Source organism: Astatotilapia calliptera, chromosome 16, assembly GCF_900246225.1.
Source record: "Astatotilapia calliptera chromosome 16, fAstCal1.2, whole genome shotgun sequence".
Lineage (NCBI taxonomy): Eukaryota > Metazoa > Chordata > Actinopteri > Cichliformes > Cichlidae > Astatotilapia > Astatotilapia calliptera.
The window spans coordinates 32,157,135-32,179,858 of NC_039317.1; the positions used below are offsets into that span (position 1 = coordinate 32,157,135).

The window sequence follows — 22,724 nt, forward strand, 5'->3', positions numbered from 1 at the left end:
AATAATTTAAGTAATTAAAATAAATGTAACAACTTTCCACAAAACTTCAGCACCTCAGTTTCAGTGAAGGTCTGTTTAAATGTTTCATAAATCCTTTATGAGCAAATATGCTGTGCAAAGGTTAGTGACAGAGGTTGTGCAATATTTGGCTAAGCTTCCAATATATGTACGGACTGCTTCAGCTTTTGTTATTTACTGTATGAATTAACTCATGAATCATTCACAAAGCATCTATGAAGGAGAAAGCACAACAATATCAATAAATAATCTGAATATAGCAGGCCTGTGGCTATGGGGATCTAGCATAATTCTAATTTTTTGTCTTTGTCTCTCTCTCTCTCGCTCGCTATATATAATATATATATATATATATATATATATATATATATATATATATATATATTATATATATATATATATATATATATATATATAACTGCTGGTTTATGCCTCCTTCAATCTTAGAAAAAGACAGACAAAAAGTGGTACTGGTCTCTCTCCCTCGATCTCAATGCATTTTGCCAAGAGTGAGTTGGATGCTAAAGGTGTGCTGAAATGATCATTACTATCTAGCAAGTTCTGCCTACACTACCATGGCAACGGAAGGCAAATGTGGCCATGAGATGTGTTCCAGTAGCTGGCAAACTCAAAAGCACAGCCCTTCAAGGACTTGGAATAAACAGACACATTTGCCCAATGGAGTGAAGCTGATAGGTGTTCAGGGTTTATAACTCACTTCAATGTACTTCCACATTTCCCCCCTCTTTTTGGTCTCTCATTGTCAGTCTCCAAGGCCAAACATGGGTGACATATTCTTCTAAACAGAGTCAGACCAACCATATAGACTGTCTTTAATATTAAGACTTTTTAGCTGCTCATGAGTGTATTATGTATTCATTTTTCATTTATTCACTAGATGGGAACACAATATAAGGTCTTGTGTTACATGTGCTGGTTGACACTGAACTGTGGAGGCTGCAGTTTTGTGGTTTGCGCCTTCCTTGTTTGGTTCCATCAGGTCTGTTTTGACACAAACATTCTTTATGGTGAATTTATATTACAACCAGTGAAGTGAAACAATGTAATGTTCACTTTGCACACTGATTAAAGACCTCGAGCTAATCAAAAGATAATGCAACTCAGTGCTGTTGGAGAAACTGAATTTTCCAGCCATCAAAATGTAATTGGGATTTTGCCAAAACCATGTTGTTTGCCTTCCATTTATTAATTCTGTGATGAGTTGTTCTGACGTGTAATGTCATACTACATGAGAGTATAATCAAGACAGGATCTTTAAAGAGGCACAATTGTATGACTTTTTTGAACACTGATTTGTTAGTAGTAGTAAAATGAATTCAAATACATCTGCAAGTTAGTAACGCAACCCTGAGCAAAAACAAAACAAAACAATGTTAACATGTCTATTGAATGATTTATGAATATTAAATACTTGATTTAAGCTGATAATAAAACAATTTTATCTTCCAGCTCATATATCAAATTTGATTAATTTCAGTTGATGACTTTTCAAAAAGGTGAAGATAACTTGGCCATCCTCCCACAGGCAGAGGTCTCTGCTGACTCTCTGTTACCTTCTAAATCATTTTTGCTGAAGGGCAGCAAGGTTAAACAGGTTCAACACAGCAAATAAATAATGAATTCAATAAGGGTAATTAAGAAACCACATCAGATGAGCAAGCGCCGACCTGGGCCCACAAAAGTCAAGTCACATACTTAAAAACTATGTCTATTTTTTTTTCTTTTTCAGCTACAGTTTAATTACTCCTGTTAAAAAAACAACTTTTCTGATTAGGGATTACAATCCCTAATCACCACGATTATTAAACACTGTAGTGAGACAAGCTATAATTGTTGTACAGCCAAGTCAAAAACAGGCTTAAAAATGATCCCAAATGCCTCTGTGTATAGATTCATGCTATAGAGTAATAGGGTAATAAAATTCCCCTCTCACCCCTGCGGATGGTCTAGCCTTCAAGCTCAGGTCCTCTACCAGAGGCCTGGGAGCTTGAGGGTCCTGCACAGTATCTTTGCTATTCCTAGGACTGCTCTTCTGGACAGAGATCTCTGATGCTGTTCCTGGGATCTGCTGGGAGTCACCACACTTAGTGCTCCCATTACCACTGGGACCACTGTTACCTTCCCATATCTTCCCTTGTTGTTTCTTCCTGATGTTGCTGTCTTATAAATTTGGGCTTGAAGAATTCTTACATTAAATTTTTATATTCAAAGGGCTTTGCCTAAAATACCTACATATATATGTATTGATATCGTGCATGTACAGAACACAGAGAACTGTGAGAGCAGTGTGAAAAGCCACAGCTAAGGTGTTAAGACAGTTAAATTTTTTAACATGATACATCTTTAAAAACAAATTTCATTATTTAAATACACCAAAATAAAACAAAGGACTTTATGGAAATACAGATATAAAAAAATAAATAAACCTCTTGAGCCACTGAAAAGAAAAGAAAAGTAACTAAGGAAAAACGACAAAGAAGGAAAAATTCTCTCTGAACTGACCCATATGTGTATGTGTGTGTGTGTGTGTGTGTGTTTGCCTGTCTGTCTGCACCTGCTATAAGCTGAAAAAGAAGTATTTTTATTTAAGAGCCTTTCAGTCCCTATATTTGCATAGGCCCGATAAAGACATCACAAACAGGCTCAGCCTGCACACAGATCTCTCCCACTCCTTGCAATACATTTCCCCACACCTGCGTTGACTCCGCTTGGCAGCAGTGATCAAATCCTTTTTCAGTGTAGAGGGGAATGTGTGGGTGATCCCACTTAGGAAGGGATGCCCAGATGAAAATGCACAAACATGCTTTTGTGGCTAGAAGCAGTCAGTCGGAAGGAGACAAACACAACTAATGTTGTGGGTGAATCGCTGCAATCACAAATCATTGTGGTGGTGTTCTTCATGGGAAAATAGTCTACAGACTTCAGCTTCAGCATAATGGACAGTAACCTGAGTATATTCTAAATATTATATGAGTATAGGCCTAAACTACTTTGAAATATCTTCACAGATTAAAAATGTGATTAGTCAGTTTTAATAGTATTTGTAGTCTTAAAAACTAAATGTCTGACACTAACAATAACAATGGTTATGGAGATTACAAACAGTGGGCTTGACTTTGCTAAGAAAAGTAACTTTAGAAAGCTCTCACAGTACAATCTCTACACAATTAGAATAAGATTGGAGAAACAAAAAAACGAAAGAAAAATGCATTTATATGCACAACAGTTATGCAAGCTATTGCATAACTATTTATCATATAATTGTTTTCTTGATAATGGTGCAAGACATTAATTAATTAATCAATTGATCCATAAATATTTAAAATAAAAACTAATAATAACATTAAAAAAGTCAAGGAATCAAGATTCCTTTACTTTTAATGCAGTTAAACGCAAATTTAACTGCATTAAATTTAAATTTGTGTTATGTGCTGTACATGTTTTGTAAACAGAAATTACAGTGAGAGATTTAGGACATGTTCAAAAAAAAGTATGAAATTTGGCTTTAACGAACACAAATTTAAACCTCATCATTGAAGTTATACTCAGCAGCTAAATGTATTTGAAATGAGCATATTGCCCAGGAACTCATTTCACAAGCCACTCATACAGTAATTAACAGATGGAAGAACAGCCTGTGGTGTATTTTCAACAAGAAGTTCTGATGTACATTTTAATTACTGACAATTTTCCTCCTATTAGTTGTGTTTCAGTTTGAACAGATTTTGATTGGAATATGTAGGTCTGCTGTGTCCTCGAGAGAAAACTACAATGCTGGCTCAATTCACAAAGCCTTGTTCGCAGTCATGTTACTGCACAATGACTATGTGATCTGCGGCTTGAGGGTTTTTCACAATGTCATATTTCAGCCCAAATGTTGGTCTTGTTGGTTTTGTTTTTCGTGGGCTTATGTTCTGTCAGTCGGTGTGATCTTTATGAAAGGTCGAAATAACATTTCAGCAAAATTTGGTGACTTCAAATCAACAACCATTTAAAAAAATTAATTTTACTTTAACACCTTGGAAATAGATCCCATAGTTTGTTGGCTAATCCCAGTCTCTACATAGACTCTACATGTATTTATTTATTTAGAATATTTTGATCTGAATATTAAAATTTTTCATCTACCAAAGCTTGAAAAGAGTCTAATTTGGTTGCGTTCCTTTTCTTATTTATTTAAGATTTGCTGGTGGTGTATCATTTAAACTGTCTCTTTGCCAAAAAGCTCCACTATGGGTGCATTGTATTCATGTACATGCTGACTACAGCTAAGCCAGTACAGTGACAACTGAGCTAACTCCAATCACCAACGATGACCCCAAGATAAGTTTAAAATGTGAGTCACTGGTAACACAATATATATCCTGCTGATTCACTTCAGTAAATCTCAAATGTTTCTCTAGGCAAAAGCATTGCTGAGCAATGCAACCCCCCCCCCCCCCCTCCCACCTCAGCATATTCTCTTTTCTGCCATACTGTTTTATGATTAAAAGCCAATGTGACATTTAATTACAACAAAACATTTGGTCAGCATGCCTGCTCTTTTCCAGTATAGCCTTGTTTTAAAGTCATATGTTTAAACACGTTCACATATGACAGCAGCCACCATCTTTTACAGCTCACTGCTGAGCAGCTTCAACAGAGCATCTGGGAGTTGAGTGCTTTGCCCAAATGCTGTATAGTGGTTTATACTTCATCATGTCATGGGCTAATTTTCCTGTACAATATAAGAGCCAGAAACTGTCGACTCCAAAGATTGGCTCTGTTAGCATACTGCTTCTCAGGTGGGTTTTCCTTAAATGTGTGTGTACTTGGCCTGTTACCTTCCATCCACTTCTCTCCTTAACTGACCAGAGGGAGTTGAGAGGCAATGGCAGGGATCATTACATCACAAAACACCCAGTGGCCATTGTCCTCAGCAACTGCCACACAACATTACTACAACACTCTCCACAAACAAGTGGACATGTCGTGCGTGCCATAGCACAGACACAGGAAGGGAAAGACAACAGAGAGCGTAAGAAAGCGGGAAACAATGAAATAATGAGAAAGACAGAGGAATGAGGGAAAAAAGGGGGACTGGGAGAAAGCTTAGAGAAAGGGTAAAAGAGGTGGGGTTGTTTGTCCCCATTGCCCAAACCACAACTATTCTCATGCGGTAACACTTGACATTTGTATTTCCATGACCCAGATAATGTTTGGTTGTACATAGAAAGATTGCATAAAGTCGAAGGTTGGGGAAGTGCACTAGCCTGGTCATTGCCACATAACAGCTTTCTTGCATTACCAGAGAGGCCTGGCATTTCTGCCTTGGTGTGATGGTGATGCCCTCCTCTCAACCATGAAGGGATTTATACAAACATGACCTCTTTATTAGTTCATAGAAGGATAAACCCTCTCTGCTTTTATTGCTTGAGGACCAGTGTTTTACTTCGCATGTTTTCAACCTGTGTGACTCTTCAGTTATTCTTTCAGGTAGTTCAAGATTTATTAACATCTATTCTTGGGAGTATTCAAGCTGAAAGTATAAACAGATATTTTTCTCTTCTGCACATGTATTGTTTTATTGTTATACCTGAATCTTAAACAAGTTATCCTAGTTACAAGCACCATTCCAGGCTTATTTAGTGATCTCTGATTATATTATAGCTTTGGTTTGGTGAGTGAATAGATTCCACTCTGTTCGCATATTCAACATTTCACGTAGAATGACCACACTGCTTTTCAGAGCATGTAGATACTTTAGCTTGCCTAGTTATACCCCGTGGGTTAACTGTATGTATATAGTGCTTTTCTACTCTGCTTGAACCATCACAGCACTTCATACAACATACCCCATTCACCCTTTTACAAAAACACTTTATTCTACACTCATCAAACTAGATCTATGTTGCCCATACTTTGGCACCAAAACTGGACCAGCCAGGGATTGCACCACCAAACATTATCTAGCTAAAGCTACCCCATAGATGTACTAAATTACATATAGTATCACATAGCTTAACTGAATCCTGTCAGAGTGGCCAAAAAGCAGGAAAGTTAGACTCTTTCAAACATAGAACCAAGGTTACAGTGTAGTCATAGCTTGTCTAGAAGACACCCCAGGAGGAGATGTTGCAGCCTAATACCCTGATAAGTGACTGTAAAAACAAACAGACTACTCCGCCTATTTAAATGGCAACCAAGTCAAGGCCTACATGCTGTAAACGCTAAGCCAAAGACGGTCTTGTTTCTAAACCTGGAACAGGAGCAAATACCAGCAATAAGCATTTATCCTCTGAACCCACATACCTCCTCAATACAGGTTCTGGCAATGCCCAAAGTCTGTCCCTTGCTGAGCCAACAGTGCAAGTACCACAAGTGAAGAGTTCTCCTGAACTAGAACGGTGATTCGTCTTTCTTTTTTTTTTGGCAACAAGGCAGCTTTTCTAAAGAGATGACAAATATGGTCTAATCTCCTGGATTTTGGCCCCTTTTCAGTATTATGTCTGCCTTGACGCTGAATGATCATGGCACAGGTCCTGCTCTGAGTGCAAAACAGGGGGTCAGTCCACTGCCACAATTTAGCTGACATCTTGCAGAGATGGGGGTAGCCTAGACCTTGCTGCCTGTTGATGTAGGCTGTTGTCCTTGTGCTGTCTGTCCTGATGTTGGTATGATGACCTCTCATCCCTGGTTGGATCTATTTGACAGTGAGGAGGACAGTTCAGCTCCAAGATATTTATGTAGTTAGTTTTGCAGTTCAACTGCTCTTCCCTGCTCCAAGTTGTTTAACCCTTTAAAGCCGGTCGGAGCGGGCACGCTCTGTTTTGCGTAACTACTTTTAAATCCTGGTAGCACTGCAACCACATAAGCTAGCGCAATAATCTTTTTTGCATATGAAACCGGAGGAGTTGTACTTACAGCTTATGCCTTCAGCTTGTCCTCGGTCACAGTTTCCTTCCACATATAGCTTTGCAAAAACTGCATAAAAAGCACTTGCAGCAACAAAAACATAATATTCCAGAAACACGCTTTGCTGATCCGATCAGCTGTTCGTAACACTTCCTACGTCCATCAGGGCGAACTATCGCATGTCCGCCATGTCCTGCCCGAAACCGGAAGTGATGTCATTTTGCGGAAATGAAGTTTTTTACCATCAGGGCCTCATGAGCCTATATGGTGTTTTTAAAAGTTATGTTTGACTTTATGACTTTCTGTGTCGTTTCTCGGATGCTTAGGACTCATATTGCACTGCTGGAAATAGTTTATTTTGATGCATATGCTGTCTTTTTGCCAATTTGCACTATAATATTTATACAGCATGTAAAACTATGATATAAGCCCTGGCGGACTTGGTTCTATGGTAGGTCTTAAAGGGTTAAGTCTCTCCACTAGTGGGGAGCTCTGGAGACAAAAAAAAAAATACCTCGCCTCACCAAACTTCTGCCTAAACTGGGAGGGAAAAGGGGACTACTTTACAACCCAGATTAGGCTTAACAATAACAATAATGAGTGGGTTAGCTAGCGGCTTTAGGCAGAACCAGTTCTATTCTTATGAGTTGGGGATGGTTAGGTATCAGTTCAACTGCCTCTTTGTCATCAGATCATATAAGCAATGATTCCATTATAGGACAAGAACAGGGTGCAACCAATCAAGCTGGCATGCTTTGAAGATGCAGTCATGCACTCTGTCAAGTATTCTCCATACATACACAGGCAGAGTTATGACCAAAACTGTGTTTTCACAAACTTCAATTTTTCTGCTGCTTCAATATTTTTAAATTACTGTGCAGAACGAGCTGAAGCATATTCATGAATTCCAAAGAGCTCCATCCATTTAAAAGTTAATATTGTGTCTTTGTGATAAAGTTAACTGCATTTTGGCCCTGATGTTAAATGATCAGCTAATAGAATTTCTGTATCACTTCATTAGCACAGCGGAAAGTGTGAGTGAATACAAAACAGCTCAAGTCACACCACCGTTTGCAATGAATTTTAAGAGCAGACTTATTAGTATAAAAATCATTGTCTTCCTGGGCTAACAATGGTTACCTTGGAGGACACTCGTGCAGCCATCGTTGATTCTTTTTTGCCAGTAAAGTCTTTGAAACAGTTGTAGTTGTTCTTTACTATATTATAAACAAACACCATTTCTGTAAATGCCAAAACCTTTGGTCATGACTGTAGCATGCAATAGAGTGGAGACTCTCACAGAATCAACCTGGGACCTATTTAAACATGTTAAGTGACTGAAGTATTTGGATGGTATTCATATGCTGCCATGGATTTGTAACATTTCACTTCTAAAGCAATGAGAAAATAATCAAAACTGTTAAATGTCCAACAATTAAAGATTTTAAAGTATTTCTGTGGTGGGTGGAACTACATAACAGCAGCAATTGCCTTGTATTAAGTATGATGTTCACGAAGAACTGCTAAAAGTGTAACATATTGGTATTGTAGCATATTCTAGTGATTTAATATCACACTGCAGTCTACTGACAAATTTCCTCAAAATAGACTTTATTATTACTATTATTATTATTATTATTATTATACTTTATTATTCCCTTTACTTTTAACACTATGAAGTACATAAAACAACACTAGTATTTAATACAGAACTGTTGTTTACACTCAATGTCACTTACCCATTATATTGTATATTATATAGCTTTCTTGTTATATGTAAAATTGTATTTATTTAAATTTTTACTTTTTAATTATTTTACTTGCATTTTTAATCACTTTTATATTTAAATATATTTAAATGTTCATTTGCTATTTATCTAGGGATTGAGAGTAACGCAATTTCTATTCTCTGTATGTCCTGTACATGTGGCAGAATCGACAATAAAGTTGACTTTGACTTTGACTTGACTTGACTTGTATTGGGTTATATTAGACTGCATGTATTTTGCTATTTCTCTGAATACCTTCTCTAGATGAGCACATATATTTATTCAGAAACACTTTCCTCTCAGTGGAATTCCATGTATAACAGGAGATGGGAACATTTTGAGAAAGACACAGCTCCTCTCTCTGGTTTGGTCTCTACAAGTGCAGCAGCAAACCTCCTCACTAAACAGTAAAAGCAAACACAAGAGAACAAATACATCTTCTCTCTCCGTAAACATGAAGACAAATACAAAGGCAGACAAACACAAAGTCGAACAAACTGGGTATGACAACAAACAAGTTGGCCAAATAATGTCAAAATAGGAAACAAAAGAAATAAAGGGCAGGGAACAAACAAGGGTGAGGCAGACCAGCCAGAAAATAGGATTCATTTTTTATTCTGCACAGCCACTAATGCAAATAATGTGTCTCATACAAATTCCAGACATATAAGTACGGAGAAATTGAGGAAAATAAATAAAGAAATGGCAGAATAAATTGAGAACAGGGTGAGGCACAGAAAAACTTCAAATGAAGGAAGAAGTGAGAAAAATTGGTGCAAACATATCTCGGGTCAGAATGTATTAGTATAAACATGTCCCTTTGCACCCCAAGAGCACATAATCACACTCTTGTGTCCCGTCACCAAAGTGGCGCTTTGTTTTCTCATGAGAGAAGTAATCATGGGACCTGAAATGTCTGTTTTTGAGACAATGAAAAGTATGATGAAAAATCTAGTATCCTTTCTATTCCATTCCACAAAGTCAAATCTGGAAAGTAACAGGTCAACTGCAGTGCTCACTAACACAGAAGATGTGATGATCTAATCACAAGACAAAAAAAGAGGTAACGCCACGATAAAATCAACAAAGTGTCACACAGCTCAAAATCAGATCAACAATCGACAGCAGTGCGGGAAAGCATTCAACTAGATTGTGGAATCTACTGCATCATGGGTTTATTTAAGGAACTGACTGAAGCCTACTTTAAAGATGCCTTTAAATATAGTATGAAGTAACACCTATAACACCTTACAGACACCTTTCCTGCACCCCTTACCAATGGTTGATGCAGAATCATTTCCATTAGAAGCACACAAATATTGTCAGATCTTGCTACAATCGTACCTTTCCCTTTGGCCAGCACTGGACACAATATTGGACAACAATAATTTCCATCAGTACTTACTGAAATAGTCTCTCTCCTATGGGAATTTTATATCAGAAATAGTATATGATCCTGTATTCTTTTTTATTTCAGTGATTGCCTAAACCAGACGTTTATAGTAAAAATATGAAGAAAATCAATATCCCAAATAGACCCATCTCTTCCATTTAGATGCTCTCCATGCAGTCCTATTTGTAAAACAACTGCTCACCACCATGTTGTTTTCAAAATGCCTCTCTAGCATCCATCAATAAACCATCCGTTGTGACATGCTGTGCAATGTTATTAACTATCTTCATGGTAATCTTTCAAAGACATCATTGATGGGCTCCTCTGTATTTCTTTACAGACTGGGCTGTGAGATACATCCTACAGCATCTAAGAGAATGGTCTCCCACCTCACACTAAATCTCTTCCTTGTGGCTGAGATAAGAGTGGAACTGAGTTATTGAGCAGACAGTTAAAGATATAAGCTCTCGCTAAAGGGGAGCTCAAAGAGTCACAATGAGAACTGAGTGAGTATTTATTTATTTCTTATCATGGTTTTAAAAAAATAATTATTAAATTAATAATTAATTAATTTTAAAAACATGATACTCATTTGTCCACTGGCCTGAGCAACCATCTTGAATAGGCGCCATATTTGTGTGGGTTATGACCAGGTACTCCAGCTTCGTCACATAGTGCAAACACATGCAATTAATAGGGTTAGGTTAAATTGTGATTCTAAATTGCACATACGTTTGAATGTGAGTGAGAATGGTTGTCTGTCTTTCTCTGTTACCCTGTGTCAGACTGGCAACCTGTCCAGGGTGTAAGCCCAACTCTCGCCCTATGGTAGCTGGGATAGGTTCCAGCCCCCATCCCCGTAACTCTAATAAGGATAAGTGGAAGCGAATCAACGGATGACATAGTAGGAGATACAAGCACTCTTTGCACCACAGCTCGGTGAGAGATTAAATTGCAGTTATTGTGAAGATTATGTTAAATAGTGAATCACAGCATAAGCATCAATTTATTTACTTGGAAAAGGAGAAACCTAATCACAATTTCATGCTCAAATATTAGAGGCACACAAAGAGTTCATATTATGTGGTCTTCCAGCACAGGTGCCTTGGCTGAATACACTGTTAGGATGGGACCAGCCTGAAAAATCATAACAACATTTGGCAAATAAAATGCATTTGCAGTTTAAAGCCACAAAAAAATTCACTGATGTTCTTTCTGAACATTGTGATACTGAGGAAGATAGTTAAATGGCCTGTAACATGCAAAAAGCAGCTGAAACATTTTTCCTACCTCAGATCCAAAGTCTGAAGTGAGTGGTAAAACCTAGGTTGATGACCTAATATATGTGATGAAATACTGTCTAATACTACAGTTACTGTAATGTACTTTTGATCTTGAACAATCTGAATGAACAGTGATACTTGTGTCAGTGCCACTCTCAACAAAACTGACAATGGCATAAAAAAAAAAATTTCTTAGTCAGTTGTTCTGGAATCTAATACAACACAGCCAAAGTTTCCAATATAAATTTTATAAATAATAATGTGCCAAGCTACTGCTGTAATTACTTTTAATCTCCAGCTGCAATGCCAAACCTATTGGCACCTATTGCATAGAATGCCAATAGTGGAGAATAATTAATCATTTAGAAGCATGAATGAAAAAAGAAACAAGGTAACAGGAGCCTAAATTTGTGGACCATCTGGTATTCTGAAATTCATGAAAACAACCCCAGCAAAACACAGATATAGAAAAACCACATATGAATCACACATTATGCACAAAAAAAGCCATGACAGATGTGAAAATGAACAGGACAGAAGAGGGTAGAGAGTGATATTATACCCCTCTCGTCAAAAAAAGTGACAGGTTACTTCCGGAGCTCATTAATTATTCATGAGCTCCGGAAGTCCGGAAGTAGGAAGTAATTAAATTAGCCCCTAATTAAATTAGCCCCTAATTAAATTAGCTCCGGAAGTCCGGAAGTAGGAAGTAATTAAATAATAAAAATATGATATTCATAAAAATATGATATTCATAAAAATATGATATTCATAAAAATATGATATTCATAAAAATATAATTGATTATTTAGAAAGTTTCTTATATATCAAAATAGCATTCTTTTATTTCTTTAAGCAATTAAAAAATTTATTTATTTTTTTATGCTCAAAAAACGCCATCTGGTGGCGGGTCAGTGTGTGCGCGCGCCCGCGCGCGCCCGAGGCTGTGTGTCTGGGCGCGCGGGGGCGCGCCCGTGTCTCCGGACCGTGCTCTCTCGGGCTCCGTGCTCATGTGTTTAAAAATGTATTAAACCATATTAAAATTGTTTAGTTAAACTTGTGCTTTTGTAACGTTCAGTATGGCCACAAACACATGCTGCATGCCTTGGGGGAAAACTTTATTTCGATTTATATGCATTTGTAGATTTAGAATAAAACTCATACTCAGAAAAAACAACTCGCGATCCCCGCAGCCCCCTTAACCTAATCCTTAGATACATAAGCAGGGAAAACTCCTTAAAAAACCCTCCGCTATTTCTCCAAAACCCTACAATAACTTGTTAGGGTACCCCCTCTATTCCCAAAAGCTTATATTCGATAACAGGGAAAATCCTGAAAAAATCCTTAGTCTTTTTTTCTCAAATTCAGCGCCCCGCGGCTCCCTTCATGCTCAGCCAAACAAAGCCAAAACTCCTTTTAAAAATTTCTCCGCGATTTCTCCAAAACCCCTATAATAACTTGTTAGCTACCCCTCTATTCCCAAAAAAAAAGCGCTATAATCCAAAAACATTGGGAAAGCTCCTTACTCTTTTTTCTTCAAAAACTTGCCTCTTGCTAGCTACCTCTAAAATTCTACGCAGAGTCTAAGTTCTACCTCGCTCTTAATCGCACCGATCCCGCAACAGCTTCCAGAGCACAATTTTTTCCTGCTTGTTCGCTCCCCGCTCTGGTCCCGAATGCGCTGCTTACCTCGTTTGAAAATTCCCCCCTTAGACCAACTCCGCCTCACTGCGCCCCGCTGCCAATCACATAACCCTTGCACCGCTCCCTTCGCACCCCGGTTAGCCAATCGGCTCCAGGTCTGATTTTATGATCTCCCGCTGATGTTAAGACTATCTTCGAACCCCCAGAACACATCTGCCTTCAGCCATATCAACAACTGGAACCGCTCACACTGCTTGCGAGTTCGCATAGGGAGCGGCCGATTTCAACAGCAACTTGCGTCTCTTTCCTTATCCGCATATCATTCGGTAAGTGTTAATCTTCCTCTCTAACTACATTTTTGCATTTTCCTTTTTACCATTCTGTCAATCCTTTCATTTAAAAAAATAAATATCACAATGGTTTGTAACAGGTACAATACACCATCCATCCATCCATTCGCCTCCACTTATCCTTTTCTCAGGCTCGCGCGGTGCGCTGGAGCCTATCCCACGTACAATACACTTTAATATATATATATAAGCTCCACTTTTAACTCCCGTAAAAGTTTATACATTACATGTCTACATCACCTATCATGTCCTCATCGGGTATCTCATATCATCTTGTTATTGTTATGTTATGCTCCTTTGATATTTTGCTAGTTTGCGTGTTTTAAAACTCTTTTTGTTTTTCTTTATATTTTTAGACCCACATGTGTTAACCTGATCCCTGCGAAACACCAGCTCTGCGTGGATTTTGACCGCGAGTGACCGGATGTTGTTTCCGGCCTGAGGTTGCATGAAATGCCGTGAGGCTCGTTTGAAAGATTGCGCCCGAGACCAACTCCGCCTCCAAGGCATGCCTACCTTTAGCTGCCACCAGTGAGATATCAGAGCCGGGCTCCACATATCCAATCAGGAGCACGAGCAAGACAGCTTTTGCAGACTCTCCAGAAATATACAAGTCCTTACCAACTGCTCTGCAACCCAGTGTTTCTGGTCCCCTCACTAACATCGCTTTTTGAGATATTTTTATGAACCACCAAAAAAGCAATTTTACCCCACAGTACAGAAGACTGGGTCTGAGGGCAGCAGCGGGGACAAATGATTGTAATGAAGCGACGGACATTTCATGGGTGGTCTTGCATAATCGTGAGTTATTATGTCATATGGTGATAAGTACATAGTTTTGCAAGAGGCATACAAGCACTGTGGAAAAAGTAATCATAAAACTGTTTTTGTGAACACCCTACGTTATGCTTTAAAAAATGTGATACATGTAATGTGATCATCAAAGAACATGATTTTTTTAAAAAAAAAAACTTTTATTCTTATGCTTTTAAAGTATGTCAGATTATCTTAAAACACTTATTTGTATGTTATAATGTTTTTCTTACACCATGTGTAATTTTTATAGACACCTTATTCATTGTATCAATGTGTAATTATGTATCTTTTGATAAATAAATAAAATATTTAATCTTGTATTTGTGTACTTTCTGGTGATTCAATAAAAAATTAGTCACATATCGCTCTGATAAACACAGATGGCTGAAAGAAATGTTTGATGGAACAAAGGAAACAAGTGTCTTGCTGCTAAACTTTTAAGTCACCATGGTTTAAATGAGAAAGTCTGTATGTAAAACATGAAAAACTCCATATCAGTGATATCTACAAAGGTGTACTCATTTCTTTGTAATGGTACTTTACTGTTCCAATGAAACAAAAAGAAAATCTCATTTTTAAAGTACATTTTTCGGCCATCCTGACCTATTTTCAGGGGCAAGAATGTTGATGTTAGACTGTGTTTTGAATCAGGTTGTGATCTTAAACTAACTATCACAGCACTGATTTCAGTTGTAATCTCAATTAGAATCCCAATTTGGCTTTTCTCCAGTCAGTGTTATGGTGAAATTTAACTTGTTCTTTTGTGTAATTGCACATGGCCCAGCAAAGGACCCCTTAGTAAGCTGTACAGCATAAGTTTTCAATTCACTTTTGTCAGAAAACTTCACAGTATGAGAAGTTACAGCACAGTTTCTCCAAACGTGTGGTTCTTTTTCAGCCAGCGTGCTTTTAGAGCATCTACATTAGCTCATGTAGTAAAAGTACAATCAGTAAGTGTACTTTAACATTTGAGATTCCGAGTCACTCTTGCTTAGATCATGTGAACTATATCATGAACCTTTTTTTGTATAATGCATCAAACGTGTTCAAATCAGTTTATTTTCAATTTATTTTAACTAATCTAGAGACAAGCAACTCCTTTTTAGCTTCTGTTATGTATTTACCTCTCACACCTTAATCTAGATGTTAGTGTTCTCAGAGTTAACATGTCTCATGTTGCCATGTTGTATTTCTAATACCCAGCCTCAGTGTTCGCCCTGTTGACCCTCAAATCCAAACACCAATGATCTAGATATTCACAAAATTCATAAGGAGATTCTTAAGGTCTTAAGTTTTGTTGTTTTTATGTTTTACAAAAAAAAACTTCACATTTTTTATATTTTTAAACGAAAGTGACATGCAAGGATATTTTTCTTTAGTGATGTTGCTTCAGCAATCTCAAATACTAATTATTCTGGGAATTTTTATGGTCAAACTATGTGATTTTCCAAATGTGTGTGTGTGGAGTAAAATGACCTTGTTCTTATGATGTTGTCACCGTGAATCATTTAGGATTAACAACACAAATTGTATCGATAGCAGAAACAGTCTTATAACTTATAATTCTCACACGTTACCGCTAGTTTTACAAACGCAGTCTTCTTCAGCTCTGTTTATGTAGCTTTTATGAAACTGATTTTCCATAGTACAAGTAGAATTTAATTTTTCTTTGCTCTCCAGTATAAATGCAATAATTTGCAGGCTTTTTACTGAAACTCTCACAATGCAACACTCAATGCTCAGAGCTTCATATATCAACAGCTCTGAAAATATCTTCTTTTTTAAAGTAATGTAGGACAGGATCTCTCACTCTCTGTGTCTCAAAAAAAACCCAACTAAACTGGCAATCACCACTAAACAAATGAAAGTAGTTTATGGCTTTTTTATCAGCTGCATTTCTTTCATTTATGTATTGATCCCATTGTTTATTGGTAATGCTTTTAGGTCACTGTTTTAGCATGTCTGCCTCACACTCCATTTAAACAGTTTAACAGATAGTGGGGTCTGGTAAGGAAGTTGGGGGGAAGCAGACAACTCCACAGGAAGAGTCTTTTTGTCTTTTCTCCACTGTAAAAGATAGCAAGGCAGTGTGGAACTTTCTTTGCGGGAAAGACAAAACTGAGAGCCATGCTAGGCTCAGTGAGAGACTCTGCTCACCCTCTGCCCCAGCGATGGCAGTCCCTCACCAAGCTCGATTTCTGTTCTTTGTCTTGATTAAAGAATGTTAGCTACCGCTCATCGCTTGTCTGCAGGCTTTATTAAACGGAAAACTTCCACAACAACCTCTAAACAGTGGTTTATGGCTTTTTGTCACCTGCAACACCATGTAACACTTGGATGTTAGATTCTTTTACCAGTCAGTGTTGTTAGCCCCAACCCCCAGGCTCCAGGTGTCTGAGCTCTAACCCTGGCTGCCAAATGTCCCCCTGAGGCCTTTGTGCCTTTTACCACCAGACTAAGTTTGTAGTCCTATCTACTAATATTATTTTATTTTTTTATTATAGCACAAGGTTCAGTTAGGTTACTACTTTGACTTCCTCAATTTGAGCACATTTCTGACCCGATACTTTATCAAGCTTTTACTCGAGTGTTTTTGACACTAGCAGCTGTACTTCTACTTAAGTGAAAATTGCCTGCAATTTTGCCACCTCAGTTGCCACTTTTCTGGAGTTTGTACACTTTTTATATTGAAACGTTCAACGTTTTACGTGTTATCCTTGATCACAGTTCTAAACAAGTTAACTTTCTTCACTTCAAAGTAACCCAAAAAAAGAAACTATATGTCCAGTTCTCTTTACTCCAAACCTGGTTTAAGGCTATGCTGTTGTTGTGATATGGCCATACAAATAATATTAAGTTTAATTAGTCTTTTAAAAAAATGGCTGCTTCATGGCTACCTGTTCAGAGAATTTGCAGACTTTTGTGGAAACTGTCACAATGTAACACTCTCACTGTCAAAACAGGGTTGATCCATGTTTCTATGAACACTGATTAATATATCAACAGCTCTGAAAATCCTTTTTTTTTTTTTAAGTAAAGCAGAACAGGATCTCTGTATCTCTAAAAATCCCAACAAAACTGGCAATCACCTCTAAACAAATGGAAGTAGTTTATGGATCTTTATCACCTGCAACACCATGTAACACCTAGATGTTAGACTCTTTTGCCATCACATTTGCAAGGGTTTATGTGTTATCCTTGATCACAGTTCTAAACAAGTTAACTTTCTTGACATAAAAGTAGCCCAAAGAAGACAAATATATGTCCAGTTCTTTTTTACTCCAAACCTACTGATCGGAAAACATTATGTGATGCTGGAAGTTTTCATCCTATCCATCTGCAAAACAAGTTTACCTGTAAGCCAACACATTAGACGTAAGCAAATTTGTGAAATTCCTGAACAATGTGCTTTGTGGAGTAGCAGTAGTACTAGAACTAGTACTAGTAGTCCTAGTATTCTGCAGCAACCAGGCTTCAAGAGTGATCACTCTTCTGGCTTTCAAATGGTGAAAACATGTCACAGTCTTAACCGCAAATCAGAAATGTTGGTAAATTTAAAAAGGAATTTAAACGTCAGCTTTGACATAGACACAGACTTTATTAATGCCACACTCAGGAAATTCACATGTTACACATGATTTAGCTCACCTGCTAAATCCCCAGAGCAATAACCACATCAGCATCATTAGCCTGAGTGTTGATCCTCCAGGTGAGTGAGTGGAGTTGAGTGAGTGAGTGAGTGAATGAGTGAGTGAGTGAGTGAGTGAGTGAGTGAGTGAGTGAGTGAGTGAGTGAGTGAGTGAGTGAGTGAGTGAGTGTGTGTGTGTGTGTGTGTGTGTGTGTGTGAGTGATCAGAGGTGAAGCTGCTTTCTGCAAAGTCTCATCAACAACATCTTTAGAAACAAACATCAACAACCAGGAAGAGTCTAAAAGCACTAAATATGAAACAGACCATTTACCATACCCAACACTGAGCTCCTGCACAGTCAGATGGAGTGAAACATAATGTCCCAGTGGTGTTCTGTTGGATTTAGCAGGTGAGCGTTGTTGCCAGTCAAAACCTTTTTGGAAACTCTTTACAAGAATCAATGTAATTATTTGTTTTACTTGAATCAAATGTATTGGTTTATATACCTGAAATAAAACTTTTTTTTGGAAACCCGTTACATCAAATAAAACTTTCTTGGAAAAGCATTGCAAGAATCAATCGAGTTATTTGTTTTACCCCATTCAAATCTATTGGTTTCATTACATCAAATTAAATAATTTTGGAAACCCGTTACATCAAATAAAACTTTCTTGGAAAAACTTTACAAGAATCAATGTAATTATTTGTTTTACTTGAATCAAATGTAATGGTTTATATACCTGAAATAAAACTTTTTTGGAAACCCTGTACATGAAGTGAAAGGTTTTTGATCTTGTAAGTTCTGGCTTTAATATTTTCAGCTGATAAAGTGAACTTCATACAAACTCTGTGTTAGAAAAAGGGGATAGTTTACTACATGCTATAAAAACACAATCCTTAATCTTTTATTTTGCAACTTTATCTTTCTGTTCTGGTTTTTAGAGTGATTGTTTTATTGACTCGTACTTTGGGAATCACCCTGTTGTGAGAAAAGGATAAGCTGGGAGAGAATACAGCATTATACAAGCAGAGTGTTTTAGCTGTATCCGTAGATCTAAGACATAAACCTGTTGTTAAAAAAGAATAGTTAACTGAAGTGCAGATTTAATTTTAAATTATTTCACGAACTGTCCAGGAATTACAGAGAGCTTTATACTGATATGGTAAAATTCTCTGAGTGTATTGGTTGTATATGACAAGTATTTGTAAATCATTAGTAGTTACTCTTGCATAGGTGTTTTGCTTGTTTTAAATTTGTGCACTATTTATTTTTATTTTTTGTATTTTGTAATGAATCTCTAATTCACTTTTTCTTGTTGGCCTTGTTGTGTGTACCTCACAAGTCAAATTATACATTGTGATGGAGCAGTCACAATACACCCGCACGAGACACAGTTTGATTTTTCTAACACAGAGTTTGTATGAAGTTCACTTTATCAGCTGAAAATATTAAAGCCAGAACTTACAAGATCAAAAACCTTTCACTTCATGTACAGGGTTTCCAAAAAAGTTTTATTTCAGGTATATAAACCATTACATTTGATTCAAGTAAAACAAATAATTACATTGATTCTTGTAAAGTTTTTCCAAGAAAGTTTTATTTGATGTAACGGGTTTCCAAAATTATTTAATTTGATGTAATGAAACCAATAGATTTGAATGGGGTAAAACAAATAACTCGATTGATTCTTGCAATGCTTTTCCAAGAAAGTTTTATTTGATGTAACGGGTTTCCAAAAAAAAGTTTTATTTCAGGTATATAAACCAATACATTTGATTCAAGTAAAACAAATAATTACATTGATTCTTGTAAAGAGTTTCCAAAAAGGTTTTGACTGGCAACAACGCTCACCTGCTAAATCCAACAGAACACCACTGGGACATTATGTTTCACTCCATCTGACTGTGCAGGAGCTCAGTGTTGGGTATGGTAAATGGTCTGTTTCATATTTAGTGCTTTTAGACTCTTCCTGGTTGTTGATGTTTGTTTCTAAAGATGTTGTTGATGAGACTTTGCAGAAAGCAGCTTCACCTCTGATCACTCACACACACACACACACACACACACACACACTCACTCACTCACTCACTCACTCACTCACTCACTCACTCACTCACTCACTCACTCACTCACTCACTCACTCATTCACTCACTCACTCACTCAACTCCACTCACTCACCTGGAGGATCAACACTCAGGCTAATGATGCTGATGTGGTTATTGCTCTGGGGATTTAGCAGGTGAGCTAAATCATGTGTAACATGTGAATTTCCTGAGTGTGGCATTAATAAAGTCTGTGTCTATGTCAAAGCTGACGTTTAAATTCCTTTTTAAATTTACCAACATTTCTGATTTGCGGTTAAGACTGTGACATGTTTTCACCATTTGAAAGCCAGAAGAGTGATCACTCTTGAAGCCTGGTTGCTGCAGAATACTAGGACTACTAGTACTAGTTCTAGTACTACTGCTACTCCACAAAGCACATTGTTCAGGAATTTCACAAATTTGCTTACGTCTAATGTGTTGGCTTACAGGTAAACTTGTTTTGCAGATGGATAGGATGAAAACTTCCAGCATCACATAATGTTTTCCGATCAGTAGGTTTGGAGTAAAAAAGAACTGGACATATATTTGTCTTCTTTGGGCTACTTTTATGTCAAGAAAGTTAACTTGTTTAGAACTGTGATCAAGGATAACACATAAACCCTTGCAAATGTGATGGCAAAAGAGTCTAACATCTAGGTGTTACATGGTGTTGCAGGTGATAAAGATCCATAAACTACTTCCATTTGTTTAGAGGTGATTGCCAGTTTTGTTGGGATTTTTAGAGATACAGAGATCCTGTTCTGCTTTACTTAAAAAAAAAAAAAGGATTTTCAGAGCTGTTGATATATTAATCAGTGTTCATAGAAACATGGATCAACCCTGTTTTGACAGTGAGAGTGTTACATTGTGACAGTTTCCATAAAAGTCTGCAAATTCTCTGAACAGGTAGCCATGAAGCAGCCATTTTTTTAAAAGATTAATTAAACTTAATATTATTTGTATGGCCATATCACAACAACAGCATAGCCTTAAACCAGGTTTGGAGTAAAGAGAACTGGACATATAGTTTCTTTTTTGGGTTACTTTGAAGTGAAGAAAGTTAACTTGTTTAGAACTGTGATCAAGGATAACACGTAAAACGTTGAACGTTTCAATATAAAAAGTGTACAAACTCCAGAAAAGTGGCAACTGAGGTGGCAAAATTGCAGGCAATTTTCACTTAAGTAGAAGTACAGCTGCTAGTGTCAAAAACACTCGAGTAAAAGCTTGATAAAGTATCGGGTCAGAAATGTGCTCAAATTGAGGAAGTCAAAGTAGTAACCTAACTGAACCTTGTGCTATAATAAAAAAATAAAATAATATTAGTAGATAGGACTACAAACTTAGTCTGGTGGTAAAAGGCACAAAGGCCTCAGGGGGACATTTGGCAGCCAGGGTTAGAGCTCAGACACCTGGAGCCTGGGGGTTGGGGCTAACAACACTGACTGGTAAAAGAATCTAACATCCAAGTGTTACATGGTGTTGCAGGTGACAAAAAGCCATAAACCACTGTTTAGAGGTTGTTGTGGAAGTTTTCCGTTTAATAAAGCCTGCAGACAAGCGATGAGCGGTAGCTAACATTCTTTAATCAAGACAAAGAACAGAAATCGAGCTTGGTGAGGGACTGCCATCGCTGGGGCAGAGGGTGAGCAGAGTCTCTCACTGAGCCTAGCATGGCTCTCAGTTTTGTCTTTCCCGCAAAGAAAGTTCCACACTGCCTTGCTATCTTTTACAGTGGAGAAAAGACAAAAAGACTCTTCCTGTGGAGTTGTCTGCTTCCCCCCAACTTCCTTACCAGACCCCACTATCTGTTAAACTGTTTAAATGGAGTGTGAGGCAGACATGCTAAAACAGTGACCTAAAAGCATTACCAATAAACAATGGGATCAATACATAAATGAAAGAAATGCAGCTGATAAAAAAGCCATAAACTACTTTCATTTGTTTAGTGGTGATTGCCAGTTTAGTTGGGTTTTTTTGAGACACAGAGAGTGAGAGATCCTGTCCTACATTACTTTAAAAAAGAAGATATTTTCAGAGCTGTTGATATATGAAGCTCTGAGCATTGAGTGTTGCATTGTGAGAGTTTCAGTAAAAAGCCTGCAAATTATTGCATTTATACTGGAGAGCAAAGAAAAATTAAATTCTACTTGTACTATGGAAAATCAGTTTCATAAAAGCTACATAAACAGAGCTGAAGAAGACTGCGTTTGTAAAACTAGCGGTAACGTGTGAGAATTATAAGTTATAAGACTGTTTCTGCTATCGATACAATTTGTGTTGTTAATCCTAAATGATTCACGGTGACAACATCATAAGAACAAGGTCATTTTACTCCACACACACACATTTGGAAAATCACATAGTTTGACCATAAAAATTCCCAGAATAATTAGTATTTGAGATTGCTGAAGCAACATCACTAAAGAAAAATATCCTTGCATGTCACTTTCGTTTAAAAATATAAAAAATGTGAAGTTTTTTTTTGTAAAACATAAAAACAACAAAACTTAAGACCTTAAGAATCTCCTTATGAATGTTGTGAATATCTAGATCATTGGTGTTTGGATTTGAGGGTCAACAGGGCGAACACTGAGGCTGGGTATTAGAAATACAACATGGCAACATGAGACATGTTAACTCTGAGAACACTAACATCTAGATTAAGGTGTGAGAGGTAAATACATAACAGAAGCTAAAAAGGACTTGCTTGTCTCTAGATTAGTTAAAATAAATTGAAAATAAACTGATTTGAACACGTTTGATGCATTATACAAAAAAAGGTTCATGATATAGTTCACATGATCTAAGCAAGAGTCACT

At 37.2% G+C, this 22,724-nt stretch overlaps 1 protein-coding gene across 1 annotated transcript in view; it reads right to left on the bottom strand.

Annotated features, from left to right (window-relative positions):
* Positions 1–2,165, bottom strand: part of LOC113007602 (ankyrin repeat and SOCS box protein 1-like) — a 4,482-nt gene extending 2,317 nt beyond the window's left edge. The window contains exon 1 of the mRNA XM_026144317.1: positions 2,158–2,165. Coding sequence (XP_026000102.1) covers positions 2,158–2,165 — 8 coding nt within the window. The remainder of the gene's footprint in view (positions 1–2,157) is intronic.
* Between the last annotated feature and the right edge of the window lie 20,559 nt (positions 2,166–22,724).